This window comes from Fundulus heteroclitus, chromosome 2 (assembly GCF_011125445.2).
Source record: "Fundulus heteroclitus isolate FHET01 chromosome 2, MU-UCD_Fhet_4.1, whole genome shotgun sequence".
Lineage (NCBI taxonomy): Eukaryota > Metazoa > Chordata > Actinopteri > Cyprinodontiformes > Fundulidae > Fundulus > Fundulus heteroclitus.
The window spans coordinates 36,018,510-36,033,817 of NC_046362.1; the positions used below are offsets into that span (position 1 = coordinate 36,018,510).

Sequence of the window (15,308 nt, forward strand, 5' to 3'; positions counted from 1 at the left end):
AGCAAATCCCCATAACTGCATTGCAGAAAGACATGAGCGGATTATTATTAACCTGAACAGGTTAGTTTATTTATGTTAATGTTTTATGCTTAATATGAGGTCAAAATCATCAAGCCAGTAAATATGTATTTGAGAGACAAAGTATTTTATGTTTTCTTTAATAAACTCCAAAAAACCTGTCATTTATGCATGCTGATGTTTGAAATTAAGACAGAATGCCTGGAAATCCTCATATTTTAAATAGTCATCAGTCCCTCACAGGACAGGGCAATGTTGCATTCACTAGGTGAGATTTGTTGTTATGCATTAAAGCTAATTGGACCCCTCTGTGTTTCTCTTCAATCACCTGCTGTGTGTTTCTGTATGCTGCCGAGGTTATGACTATTATTATCTCTATTTAACCATTTAGACTGTTTTGGTGACATCTGCTGCAGATGTGTCTGCCATTTTTCCTCCATAATGGAACTGGATGGCACTTAGCTTCCCTCCACACAGTGCCAAAAAGGTACTGAGCATCAATTTTGCTCCTGGAATCACCAGCCTGTTACCGCATACATCCTCACATTTCTCTTTTTGGAGCTATTTTCTGTCAACTCAGCTGAAATCACTGGCATCTCAACAAAAAAATCAACCAAAAACTCATAATGACACATTTACTGTAATTTACACATTTCAAAGAGGAATTGTTTCACGATATTTAAATTGGGTTTGGATTGTAGATTTGGGGGGTTGCTAACATTTTTCTTCTACATTTCTACATTATTATCCCAGAATACAGATTTATGCGAGCAGCCAGCGTCCGCCTCTCTCAATCTCTCCTTTATTTATCCATTTCTCTGTGCTTTTTATTGTTTCTGTCTCTATTATGTATCTTTACACATGTTTATATTTTAAACTACCTGCTTTTCTTCCTTCCTACTGCTTGATTGAATGAAAAATCTATTTAAATCTAGATCTGCCAGAGTTTAGAATATTTAAATTTAATTTAAATTCTACTACATTTGGATGGATTCACTATACATAATATAGTGAATCCATTGTAATGGTTTACATACCACACTGTTCAGTCACATGTCATGTTTGTATAAGCCTTAATTGAATAGCAGAATACCACATATTCATCATCCACTTCATTGGTGACTGTTTTAGATGTCTGGGTGAAGTTGTGCTTACGTCTGTTCGTGTTGAAAAATGTAGGAACAAATGATCCTCCATAGCACCGTCAGATTTACCTGAAGCTCCCTTTGGTTAAGTTTTGAGCACAAGTCATTTCTATCAGTGTTTTTCATGTCTGGGTCCTCAATCATCTTCAAACTGAGACGATAATAAGAGTGAACATTTTCTTAATGACTACATAGATGCTTCCCTCCACCAACGTATTGGAACGAGATTCCAATACGTTGGTGGAGATAACGTGCGCTGAAACAGAAGTTCTGCCGTTTGATATTTTAGCAAATTAGTTGATTTAGCAACACATGTTTGGAAAATCCAAAGCAAAAAAATAGATTGTAGCGCACCCAGTGGTCATTGCTTCACCTGGCCGCTGTTGTTTTTCCTACTTTGAAAACGTAAAAATTATTTGAATGACAAAGAAGGAAAAGGGGAAAGTGGATATGTTGGGTGTCTGTGTTTTCAGTAAGAAAGCTCAATGTGTCTGAGTGACTTTGTGTGGCCATTATAAAGGAGGCTCCTCTTTCTCTCCCAGGGTTACATAAAAAGACGATCAGGGACACACAGGTTGCTCCAGACAGGAGACAAAAATAAACCAGGATGTTTTCTCTAACCCCAGTCTGGAAATCACTATTTCTCCTCAACCCCAATGTCAAAATCTCACATATTTTCAATTTTAAATCACTTTTTATGCTTAAATGTACCCTCTTTTTTTTGCATATTGTAGAGCTTCAGAATAACTCAGAATTTCTCCCCCAGTGCTCTCGTTTTTCCTTCACCTAGTGCCTCCACCCTCTCTGTATGTAAATTACTGCAATCCAGCTGCAACCCCGGAGATGAAAATAGAAAATCGGAATGTTTTCCATCCATTTTCGAGGCCAGAGCAAGCGGAAACATGTATGTGATTATCGCAACACTGCAGATGCTGAAAAGGGTACAAAAAGCTGACAGGCACGCTGACATGGTACTCACTGTAAACATGAGCTGGCATCCTCCCAGAATGTAATCCAGAAAGGTGTAATCGTGTGCAATCTGAAACGAGAAGGAGAGCATGTTGATGCTGTCTGTTTCAGCCTTTCTATCTGAACCTTTGATAAAAATATGTTTTGCTTCTTCATGCAATGGTTAACGTGCTAAAATTTGTTTGAGCACAATTCTCACTCCAGCTACAACAAATGTTTGCGTGGATTTTGCCTTCTTTACTCCAACCTCTGCAGGTAAGTAAAATAATCATATCAGCTCCTTTGTTTGTTAGTTGTGCATTTTGCACAAAGGCTTGGTTGTAGTAAAATCAGCCAGGATGAAGGAATGTAATCAATTACGAGAGCTCGTCATGCACACAGCTTTAATGCTGTTTTAATAGGCAGCTAAAGACTCCACGTTTCTGCTTCATGTGCCGTCTGTGCCGCTCCGAGCGCCGGCTCTAATTAGTTATTGGCAAGCAGGTCTGATAAAGGCCCAGTAAGGAGAGTGACGATTGGGGCGAGCATGAGGATGTGTGTAAAACGGATTATTCAGGCAACCTAATTCTGCTTTGTTACTCCGGTTTAACCAAAAATCAAAGATCTTAGCTTGAAGCAGAGATCTGAACTTTAAATTAAAGTGTATTGAACCAAAGTAAAAGAAAACATTTACTCTCACTGTAATTCATTACAGACAAAATATTGTATACAGTTTCTGTCTAAGTCACTTATTTGTCTTTACCAGGATCTGCAACCTGCGGCTCTTTAGATACTCCGCTGTGGCTCTTAACAACTTTGACCAGAAAATACAAAAGACTTAAAGAAAATGCTAGAATTAGGACTTTTTCTTAGGTATTCTCGTGATTGGCACTAATAAGGAATGGAATATAATTTTTTTAACCAATTATTTATTTTACATAATTTTCTTTTAAACTTTGTCCCATTGAAGAACATTAAGTAAACCTACAAAGAAAAATAAGACTTTTATTCTTCAAATTAAAAATCTAAAGCAAATTTCCTATAGTAGGTATTACAAAAACAATCACTTTTGTTTCAAAGAATCAATTTGCTTATGTGGCTCCTAAGCTCCTTAGCTAGACCGAAGGTAAAAATTACACTTAGGGTTATTCTACACAATGATTTAAAATTGTGTTTGTTTAAGGTTCTTAGTTCTGTAAAAAATAACCTGAATTCAGAATTCTGGCTCCAAATATAATTTTCAAGCAGATATTTCACATAGATCAGTCTGTCAGTCTATGCCAAATGCTCCTATCAATGCTTATTATTTTAATTTGTTTGTCTTTTAATTTTTTTTATTTTCTTTAGTTTCTAGCACACTTCTCTACACAGCACATTTCTTCCATTTCCACCCTCTCCATCATCAAGTATGAGACCAGGAAGGTATCACCTATTGATACAATCATTAGTAAAATGACCGTCAATCACACACCATCCATGCAGCAATTCATGCAAAAACAAAAAGAATATTGACTGCATATAACTTACAAAACTTGGATATAATTTCTAATGGACCATCAATCATGAAATGAACAGAACTAAACCCTTAAACTTATCACTGTACGTAATGAATCTGCCATCTACCATACCGCTTCCATTTTTTTTTTTTTTACTTTGCTGAAATAAATAAACTTTTGACTGATTTCCTCGTTTTGTTTTTTTAGATGCACCTGTGTGAAAGATGAATGAAATCAACATCAAGGTCTCTGGCATCAACTCAACCCATCATGTTTGGTGGAACAGAGATCCTGAGTGCAGGACAAGTTCACCACAGAGACGGAAGGATGGACAGAACATCTGGACCAAAAGCTCCTTCCCTCAGTGAGACTGTTTTGTTCCCAAGAGCAGTCCAGAGATGGCGGTGGTGGAGGTGGTGGAACAATTGTCCAGGGATGAAGAGCCATCAGCAGAACAAGTAATGACAACGCTCTTTTCTTTGCAAACTAATTTCCTTCAGAGACAAAAAAAAAAAAAAAAAAAAGAGAGCCTAGATGGCCTTCTGTTTATCACAAAACAAGCTAATGCAGCACACATGCTGCCAAATGGCCATTTAGCACTGAAACCATCTCCTCTTCCAGGTTTATAGTCGGCTCGTCAGCTCCTGGCTGTGCCCTCCTGCCGGCAGAAGCCTTAAAGCAGCAACACCTAAAAACTCAGGGGAGAGAGGGATCCGGTGGCATGCAGACACGGCTGCATATAACAGACATACCGCAGGAGGAACTATGTGTTTTCCAGATATCCGGCTACGTGTGGACTAGGCCAAAGTCTTTTCCTGCTACCTTGTGAATGTTTGGTTTGCCTTTGCCTGCATGAGCCGTTATTTCAGGCCTCCTGTATTTCAGTCATTTCAAGTGACAGATCAAAATATCTGAACTAATTATGGAGATAAGATCAACTTAATGTCAATGAATATGTGTGAAATCCTCTAAGGTGTAAAAAAACAACCTTCACTTCAGAACAGGTTGCTGATCTTTATCTGTATGGCAAGAAATCGTTTAGCTATTCAAGTGATCCTTTAGGAAGTGCTGTTGGTTCATTAATGTTTATTTTTCGAATTAACCCGATTTGTCCCAATTCATGTAAAAAAAAAAAACTCCATGGGGAAATTTAGAAGCAGATAAGTTTGATCATAGATGCATAATCTGTGTTTATTATGTGATTCCATGTGACCTAAGAAGGGAAGATAATAGTGACTAATAGACCGCACTGGACAGACTGCGCTGAAGAAGAATAGCTTCACAACCAAGATGGCCGACCAATCAGCGTTCCTTTAAACAAGTGAACAGTTGTTCAGTCATTGGCTTCTAAGTAAAATCAGGAGAGCCCATGCTGAGACGGTCCAATTGTTTACTGATTGCTCAGGTGTTGTCACACCTTTGACCCAGCTATCGAGTCAGTAAGGAGGTGTGAAATCACTCCATCCATCCCTCCATCCATCCTTCATTCATTGATCCAAACATCCATAATCCATCCATCCACACACTGAATTATACATCCATTCATTGATCTTTTTGCTTCAGAAAACATTGAAATTAACTGAATTTATCTCACTGAGTGCTTTACTTCCAAACTAAATGTTCTTCAGGCTGATTCAGGAACATATATGCCTGTTTTTCTTGGTTTGTTTTCTTTTAACTATCTAACCTTTTGTGTGTCTGTTTGTTTGTTGCCCAACCCCCTTGAAAAATAGGTTTTTAATCTTTTGGGGACCATACCCTGGTTAAATAAAGGTTAAATTAAAAGAATCCATCATCCGTCCGTTCTTACATACCTTACAGGACTTAACGATGATGACTCCTGAGTTTTTGTAGTTTTTCTTCTTTTTCTGTTTCTTGGGGTTGATGCAGTCAAACTCCACCTGAGGAGTGAGAGGAAATGCCAGGAGAGGAAAGAAGAGTCAGAAAAAGAGGACAAATTTAAAAAGAGAAAGAGGACAGGTGACAGCAGAGTTGAAAAGAGGAGACAGGGATCTGACTGAGAGGCTGTAAGTCGGGTCGGCACGTCTCCAGATGCTGCAGCTTCGTCTGGACGGGCAAACTTACAGGAATACTATAGGCCGACAGTACTGTCTGCTGCTGCAACAGCTTTATAAGGCCACCTAGGTCTATGAAGAAAATTATTTCAGTTCAAATGATGAAGGGGAAATAAAAATGATGAGCAGGACCGCCTTTACTATGGGGAAAAAAGTTCCAGAGACACACTTAAAACGTGCGTCTTTGATCAAAGAAATCACTTGAGACACACATGGCAGGTAGCTCTAAACGCTCTGTCATGTTACTCCAGCTCAGCGAAAGGCTGTTTTACATCTCAAAAGCACTTCTCATTTTTCTAACTCTCTGGGTTTTTTACTGCCTCTCAATCCAACAGCTCTCTGTCCTGCCTGTGTCACTATTTACTTGTTATCCCCCCCCACACACACACACACACACACACACATCATTATCACACATGAAGGGAGTCAGTGGGAGGCTGCTTTGACACATCCACACACAGAAAACGCAGGGAGCTGCTAATGAATGAACCGAGCTCTGATCTGTAGCTGACCAGAAGCAGGAGGAGCGAGAGAGAGAACTTTGAGCAGGACTGATTAGCAAAAGATGTGAGTAAATTGATTTTGGTTCGGTTTAGGCAGTGAGATGCCGAGGTCAGTGCAGAACCTAACGAATAGGTAACAGCATAATTCATGCAAATTGCTTTTCTAGTCTGTGTCTAAATCTTTTGAGAAGTTATCACAGGCAGTTGTTCCTCGTGGCTGAGTATGAATCTTCATCGGGATGCAAGGGGCTTAAGTTACGGCTGCATGCAAAATCATTCATACCACAGTTACTACCACGGAGTTTAGTCTCTTTTTATTACAGATTTCTGGGTCTGATAAACACCAAGCAGTGCATAATTGTAAGGTAACAAATAAAGGATGTGTTTTTAATTTCTTTAAAAAGATAAATAAAGTGTGGCGCTCATTTGTATTTAGCGCCCCAGAGTCAATACTCAGCTCACGCTCTGTTAGAAATAGTCCATGAACATCACTTTCCAACCCTTGTCACTTATTCTCAGTCGTATTTAGGTCTGGACTTTGACTAGGCCGTCTTAAAACGTAAATCTGCTTTGATCTAAACCATCCATGGCAGCTCCGGCTGCTTGTATAGGGTCATTGTCCTGCTGGAAGGCGAACCTTCACCGTAGTCTCAAGCTGACTTCTGAGGAGAATTGCTTATGCAGGACTTTTTGGGACTCATCAGTGTAAATGGGGTTGAGTATAGTTGAATGCCAAACGTTTCAGATTTTTAACTGCAAAGAAACTTTACTTCCCATCCATCCATCCATCCATCCATCCATCCATCCATCCATCCATCCATCCATCCATCCTTATGTGATTCTGTCCAATGCATCGGAAATATTTCTTCATTACTCTCCATACATTTAAAAAGGAGAATCCCATCATTTGGGAATTTAATTTCTGTGACGCGTGAAAAGGTCAACATTCATCCACCACCTGGTGTTAACGAGAACAAAATATTGGTGCTTTCAAGCGGCCTTATTTCTTTATACCTGAAGAGAATTCTGATCATCTTTGTTATTTCTAATCAAAGCCAGGGAATAACCTACTGTTGGGCAGAAGCCTGCTTGATGATCAAATGTGAAAATGTTGATGTTATGCTTAAGGTTTCCCATGTGTGGACCCTGGACAGAAAACGAGTGAACTGCAGCTAAGAATTGTAGACATAATTCAAACAATCACTTTCAAAGACTGCAAGAAAGGCACTCTGCCTGAAAAACAAACACAAATATTGGATGGTTTAAGACTTTTGCGCAGAATTTTAACTTGACAGGATAACGGAGGTTTCAGACAGTCTGAAGAGCAACCAAGGGAGGATTTCAGAGATGCTCAAGGACATTGCAGACATGCGAGTCAAACACAGCAAAAATAATATCAGTGTTTACCTCCACTGAGTTCTGCGCTTCGCTCATCTTGGAAACTGTGGTCTGGAACTCTCCAATGAAGTCATGGCCTCCGTCATTATCGTAATCATAACACAGCACCTGTCAGCGAGCAGAAATCAGGAGATCAGCCTGAAGAAACGCCTTCGTTTCGTTCCACTTTTATTCTTTTCCACACACAACAACAAACTTGTCCACTAAGCTCCAGGAACTTTCTCCATTTTATTTAAAGTTGAAGATGAATATATGCTGCATCCTTTGAGTTTGAAATAATTCCAAAATAATACGCAATAAAGTTTCTTGCCTGCATATAAAGCGGAGCATTATAGCAAAAGCAGCAATGCTCCACTTCTGAAAATAAATCTGTTGGGCTCTTTGGCAGTAAGAAAGCAATTGTTAGTGTTACACAGCCAGACAGGACTCATACACACACAAAGAAGATGAATATATGTTTTGTTTTGTTTATTTACAGTCAAAATAAGAGACGAGGCCCCTTTAATTAATAAATGCGGGGAATGATTATAACAGATAAATCAACCAAATGATTAAAGAAGTGCCTTTTCAGGCAAGGATGACCAACCTTAATGCTTCTCTCCACATCTCCATTGCAGAGAGAAATGAGAGGCACAGTGAAAGGTTTCCACGCCGGGTCTAATGTGTTCTTTATCACCTGCGGTCACAGAAATGACATCACAAAAAGTCAAATAGTAGCACATATCAGGTGCTGCTGTACAGAAGAATAAATAAACATGAGATTCTGAGAACTGTTAAAACCTTCCATAAGGAAAATTAGTAATGGAGCATTTCAAGACAAAGGCCGGCGGAGCCCGCAACTATTTTAGAGCCTCTTGTGAGAAATGTGGAGCAACATTGTGTCACTGCGTCAAAAAGTTCAAACACAATCATGAAAACAAATCATTAATTAAATGTGTTGACTAACAGATTTATGGGAGATGAGTCGTGGTTCATTCGTTGGAAGCAGTGAACTACGAGTGTACAACTTTTTTTGCTTTTACCAACAAATGTAACTGAAAAATTACAGATTAATTCAGGATAGGTTTTAGTTAAGACGGGTGTGTCCGAAGTGTGGCCTCTTTAATTAATATGTGCAACCCACCCCAACTCAATCACAAGAAAGAATTGGCCAAGAAAGGGTGGCTGGTGCAAATGGAAATGTAGTTATTATTCTTTGTTAATTAGAGCTAAATTATTACAGGCTAGATAAAACCTTATTGAAAATGTTAGGTATGACACAGGGTGTTTGTCTTTTGATAAGCACATTTAATTCCTCTTTAAATTCATAGTAAATAAGATCACATCTATCCGATGACTTTTACTCAAATGCCGACCTTGGTGCATCAAAGTCTGCTTTGAATTAATTTATTAAAACTGGCTAAATACAGCAAATGTTCTCAGAGAAATACCGACCCAAATCATGTTCTCACACAGCTAGAGCAGAAAGAATAATTTTTTTTTATCAATCAAATTCAAAGTGACTATCTTTCCGTGCAGCAAATAAGTGAAGCCCTTTTTTAACTTACAAATCCCTTTCCTACAGAAAATAAGACAATTTCTTTTTTTTTATTAAAATGATAACATTTTATAGGAGAGGTGGAAAAACATCACAACATATTTTTGGGGTTATTTTCTTTTGTTATTTTGTCTGTTTGGCCCTCAAGTACTTTTGACATGACAACTTCGGCCCTGGTGCTGAAAAGTTTGGTCACCCCTGAGTTAAGGAGTTATTCTGTGATCGGATCTCCTGGTTCAGAAAACAGGAAGCTCTCTACACGCCATGTTCTGCTCAGTTTCACTGCTGCTGTTTTGTTGGTCTGCCCTTTCTGTTGTTTCCCACGTTTCTCTTTAAAAGTCCCCTGATATCTTCCTGCAAACAGCCGAGACCTCAGCGATCGCTGGATCTTCTTTAGCCCCAGTGTTGACTGCGACACCTGCAGAGGTGCCAAAACTACTCACATTCTTTATTTAAGTCCAAATTAAAGATAACTATGTAAGAAAAGACTTTGATAAAAATGGAAGTGCTATTTGAACTTCTTTACTTGAGTAAAAGACAAAAAGTAAAGGTTCTGGTTCTGAAACGTACTTATGGACAAATGCTAAAGGTTAGAAAAAATAACAAATTTCACCTTGATTTATACAAAAAAATAATTTTAATAACTCTATAAAAAATGCAGAGGACATTTGATCGTTTTCCATGTTTCCTCACAACCTGCCCTAAAACTACATGTTTATCTGTAAGTATTTTTTTCAGATTTAAACAGCGCATTGACTGTGAATCACTCTTGGAGCCGATAACATTGAGGAGATTTCCTGAGTGAGAGCCTGGATGGAGAATGCCGGCTTTTCTGCATCAACATTTCATCCTTTGCACTCTTAATGTTTTCCTCTGTATCTCAAACGGCTGCCGCTGGACGCCTTATCTCTGTACAGTTAACTTTCCCTTCGGTTTGTTACAACTTTTATATCATGTCATCGTCTACATGTGTAAAAGTAACACATCACTTTTAAGAATGTAAGAAGTGGAAAGTACAGATATTTGTGTTTTCATGTTGGGAGTAGAAGCACAAAATAATCAGAAAAATTAATTCTAATGTTAAGTACAGATACCTGAAAAAGACACCAAAGCAGTTGCTGTACCTGGTTACCTCCCGTCTCTGTAATTAACTGCACATGCCTAGAGTTTTTTTTTTATTTACCCTCCAAGGTGTAAAACTTTGTTTTGGCTTAATGCTTATCCATAAAATACTGAAGTTAGCTAATAAAGCTAGCATGTTTTATTGTGAGAGAGATTTGCTGCAGTGTCTCTGTACATTCAGCTTTTCAATTAATAACAAGGTCAAACTCATTGTCCAGTCCCATGGACAGCAGCACCCCAGAGGTCCAAAATAAATTAAACTGGAAGACTGCTGATGTTCAAGAGTGAGACACGCTCAGCCCTTGTGACTGTTTCAAGTTAAAAAAAAAAACTTTTTGATAAAGTAAAATGTGTTTAACATAAGAGGGAAGTCAGCACATCCCCTAAAGGTTCAGTCTTATTCATTAACTCTTAAAGGAGCTATAAGTAAGATATTTACTGTAAAATCAACCTAAATCATTCTCATTTGTCACCCAGGATGGAAGTAACATTTCCTATAAACAATCGGTCCTCTCCATCAACAATGTCTTAGTTTTTCTCCTTTATGACCTAGACATACGGTCCAGAACTACTTCGGTTCAGAGTGGAGCCCGTGTTTACTTCCTGGTTCCTGAGCCAATCATATGAGAGTTCCCCGGGTTCCCAACACAGAGCGCAGCATTTGGTATTTTATTTTGGCAAAAGAGCAGCAGCCTGAAAACATGGAAGCCAGTAAGAGACCAGAAATAGAGCAAAATACAACATTATATACCTGTCTGTGGAAGTAAAAATTCAAAACAGCAACACACCGTTTAAAAAGGGCTGATTAGATTGTTGTCTTTGGCAAGCTGTTTTACCGATTTAAGCCACTAGGTGTCCTTATTACTTATTCCTCTAAATTTATAGGCCTGGTCAGTAACAAATCCAGAAAGAAAGACACAAAAACCCTTAACTAGGATTACCAACTGGGGAACCACAGAAAGTAAAAACCAACTATCATGATGTTAATAGTTCCCTTAACTATTAACAGGGGGAGAGGTGGCCTAGTGGTTAGAGCAGTGCGCTTATGCTGTGAGAAGGTTGCAAGTATGCAGTTTGATCCCCACGCTACCCGAGCAAGAAGACCCTTAACCCCCAATTGCTCCCCCTGCCACTTCTGAATTTAGATTAAGACTGTGTCAAAATTTTCTGATAACAATTACATTTTTGTTACACTGTAGCATTTTAAATGTGCCAAATATAGAAGTGACTGAAGTTTTAGTCGGACAAGATCATTTCACGAAAGTAAAATCATTTAGGAGTGCTGGACATCACTATGGTAACATTTGGTAATAACAAAATATTAATTTGTTAATTTGACATTACTTCAAATACAGATAATGTGTTGTACTTGAACGCTCCATGGAGATAAATCTGTATCTTAATAGAGCACAATAACAACAGGTGGTGATGAAATCCAGCTCCACGCGACACGTGCATGACCGCTTGATGGGCCCAACCCATTTTAAAAATGTAGAGACTCTGTTTATCAACAGCTGGTGTGGATTTCAGCACAAAAAAACCCAGGAGACAAGTTTCCCATCTCATTTATCGATGAAATAAAAAAAAAATGACCAGACATGCTTTTTCTCCCCATGTTTGTTACAGGAGGTTGTGTTCCTTTTTAAATTATCGTTAGTTTGTAGCTTTAACGGAGTTTTCTCTGGTTGAATGTAGCCAAGATGAAAGTTTAAGCTACTAACCGTGACTCAGTTTCTTGCACTCAGACAACAAACCCACTTTGCCGGTGCATTAACCAGGCTAAGAGCACTTACTGAGAGTAGTCTCATTTTTATAGTTCTGTGCACAATTTTGCAAACTCCAGAGCAGAGTTAACAGAACTTCCTCATCTTTCAGCTCTTCCCTTTCAGTAGTCAACACAAGCAATCTAACCCTCATCTTCATCTTCTCTCACACCAACTACCTTCATGCTCTCTTTCACTCTTTCATTCATACATCTCCTCTCTGGTCCTCCTCCTGCCTCCAGCCTCAGCATCCTTCTACTGACGTGCTCACCATCCCTCCTCTGTACATGTCCAAACCATCAGCGCCTGGCCTATCTGGTTTTATCTCCAAACCACTCACATAATGACTGCTGAGGGGATTCATAGATTAGACCGTTTAATTCACAGTAAAGACTCACCTCCGTCCTGTGAACTAGCATCCATTTACCGTCTTCTCCCTGTTTATGAAACTCCAGGTAAGGATCTGATTTACCAAAGAAATCCTGCAAAGAGCAAAGTAAAAAAAAAAAAAACAACAAGTGATCAACCTTAGTTTATTTTCATTCCTTCTTGCCTTCAGTTTCTCAAAATAACCTCTACAGGAATATTATGATAATTTAAATAGTGCCTTCACCAAACAAGCATTTCAACTGTGGCAGGTACTATTTTAAATGCATCCTGGTGGTCTAACAGGAGGGTGCACAGCAGGTACAAGCCTGCATGCGATTCTGCTCAGCAGCTGCTCCACTCAGTGTAAATTGTGCTCGCTTCAAGCAGCTTTATTTTACTGATGGATGGAAGCAAAGAAAGAAGCTGTGAATGCAATCATATGTTGCAAGAAGTCGATAAAAAAAACACAATGAATGTGTCCCGTTTAAACGGGAGTGTTTAAATAGCTCTTTTCAGCAGAGGCATTGTTAGAATCTTTTCCATTTTCAAACTCGCTCCGTTAAATAAAAAAAACTACAAGAGTTAAAATAGTAAAACTGATGCACCCTCCATTGCTTACGCATTTTTTACAGATAATATTATCTCCACTGCATCCGCATTTCCGCAAGTTTAAGGACAAATAGGAAGAAGGTGGTTAAAACATTTGCAGAAAATGTTTTCTGTGTGGGCTGTGTGTGTTTGAATTAGTATGCACTGGCTGAGAGTATTCACATGGATCCGTGTTTGTTTTTGCATCCTGAGCCTCTGAGTGTGTCCGTGTGTGTGTGTGTGTGTGTGTGTGTGTGTGTGTGTGTGTGTGTGTGTGTGTGTGTGTGTGTGTGTGTGTGTGTGTGTGTGTGTGTGTGTGTGTGTCACTCTGACTGCCTACCTTTTTATCCAGTTTACGCCCACTGAGGGTCAAAGTGATGATTCTGTTGTCAGACAGCTCCTGTGCTGTAATCTGAAGAAAAGGCAAAGAATAACAGTTAAAACTGAAACACAAACAATCAAGAAAACCAGTCGACCGAAACATCAAAGACAATTTCTAGTACGTACCAACAATAAAAAAAAAAAAACAATCTGAGTATGTTTGACACTACGGAAATCCAGCAGTGCCGCTATTTGTCTTCATTTTACAGAGTTTATGCAAGAAATAAACAAGGAATCTGTGTTTTACAGCCCGGATGAAAAACAATAGAAATAATAGCAAAGATGGATTTCAGACTTGATCTGGTGAAAAGCATAGCATTAACTATTTAAGTGCATTTAACGTTATTCATGTCCTTTGAATGATTTCATATTCCTAAAATATAAAAGTCACCTCACTGGTTTTTATATGACAAAGACACATAAAGTTTAGCGTAATTTTTTACATTGAAGAAAACAATGCATGGTTCTCAAAGTGTTTGCAAATAAAGATCTGAAAAGTGTGGAGTGTGTTTATTTTTACCTCCCCTTTACTCTGATAACCCAGAATGAAATCTAGTGCAAACAATTCCCCACACCTGATGCCTAGATAGAATCCACCCTTGTAAAATCTATTCTCAGCATAAATGCAGGCAGGCCTCAGAGGTTTATTGGAGAACATTGGAGAACAACCAGCATTAGGAAGACAATGGAAAACAACAGACAGGCCAAGTTGTTGAGAGGTTTAGAGCAGGATTAGGTTAGACGTTGTTTTCTAAACTTCAAGATCCATTACTATCCGCCAAGCAGGTCATGTTAACTCAGACACTGACAACTCCACAAAAAACAACCTTCTTTTCTTTTCATACCATAATATGTGATGATTTACCATATAAAATCCCAACAAAACACACAGAAGTTTGTTGATGTAATGTTACAAATTGTAGAAAGGTTCAAGGGGTGTGATAACTTTTCCAATACACAGTAGATGGTTTAATATTTGACCTTAATTCAAAGGCATTATTTTATCAACCGTTATGCAAAAGGTTCATCTAAAAAAAATAAAAATTAAAAAAAAAACAAGAGCAGTTTTGGAACTTGAATAACTCTGAGATGGGTTTTGACTTTACAGAAAAAAATGAGTGTTTCTATTCAAAAACTAAAAACTACTAAAAGTGTGATTATTCTTACCGTGACAGAGCCTTTGCCAGCTGGCTTCCCATTGGCTAATATCAACGGTTTGTGAAGTTTCTTATTGGACACGATCTAGAAGAGAATTAAAAAGAATCATCTACGTTCAGTAATAATAAAACAATAAGGGACTTTCAGGGTATTTAGTAACAACAGCCTGTCTTACTCTGAAGCTAATCGCTTGATGCAGCTTCCTAACTTGTTAACACCGGTTTAGTCTATTAAACGGCATCTTGTCACCATAATGTGTCATATTGCAGAAGTGAAAACGGTCATGCAGTACCACTCCCAGTGTGCAGATGAATTCTCCCAGGAAGTCGTGTTCATAAAGCTGCGTGGCGCACTTGTCTTCATCGAACATGGCGAAGCGCAGCTTCTGAATCTCTTCGAAGTGATAGTCCACCTGGAACTTCACCCCGAACACCGGGTTCAGGTTGTTCACCGCCGTCTCGGTGCGGCCCAGCTAAAAGATCAGGAGCAGAGGAACAAAAGAAACAAAAGTTATCACTACTTTGTTCAAACTGAGTTTTTTAAGATCAGATCAAACATGTTTTTTTTGTGAGTTTAAGTGTAAGCAAACAGAATTAAGCTATGATTCTAACAGGAGCGGATCTTTGATTTTTAATTCCTTTAGTTTCTCAGTGTTTAATGTTGACTTGCTGAGACTCTCTTCCACCAACCAATCTGTGGGACCCACAAGGCATCTTGTTCACCTGCGCTTCCAAATTGTCTAGTTTCTCCTCTAAAGACATTAAGAGCTTTAACCTCTGTAAGTAAGTTACAGCTTAATAAAACCCC

The 15,308-nt window shown here is 38.6% G+C and overlaps 1 protein-coding gene across 1 annotated transcript in view; it reads right to left on the reverse strand.

Annotated features, from left to right (window-relative positions):
* Nucleotides 1–15,308, reverse strand: part of cpne2 (copine II) — a 50,398-nt gene that overhangs the window by 26,059 nt on the left and 9,031 nt on the right. Inside the window, exons 3-10 of the mRNA XM_012862954.3 lie at nt 14,794–14,973; nt 14,511–14,585; nt 13,303–13,374; nt 12,404–12,487; nt 8,170–8,259; nt 7,593–7,691; nt 5,422–5,508; nt 2,143–2,202 (exon numbers count right to left, since the gene is read on the reverse strand). Of these exons, the coding sequence (XP_012718408.2) occupies nt 2,143–2,202; nt 5,422–5,508; nt 7,593–7,691; nt 8,170–8,259; nt 12,404–12,487; nt 13,303–13,374; nt 14,511–14,585; nt 14,794–14,973 (747 nt within the window). The remainder of the gene's footprint in view (nt 1–2,142; nt 2,203–5,421; nt 5,509–7,592; nt 7,692–8,169; nt 8,260–12,403; nt 12,488–13,302; nt 13,375–14,510; nt 14,586–14,793; nt 14,974–15,308) is intronic.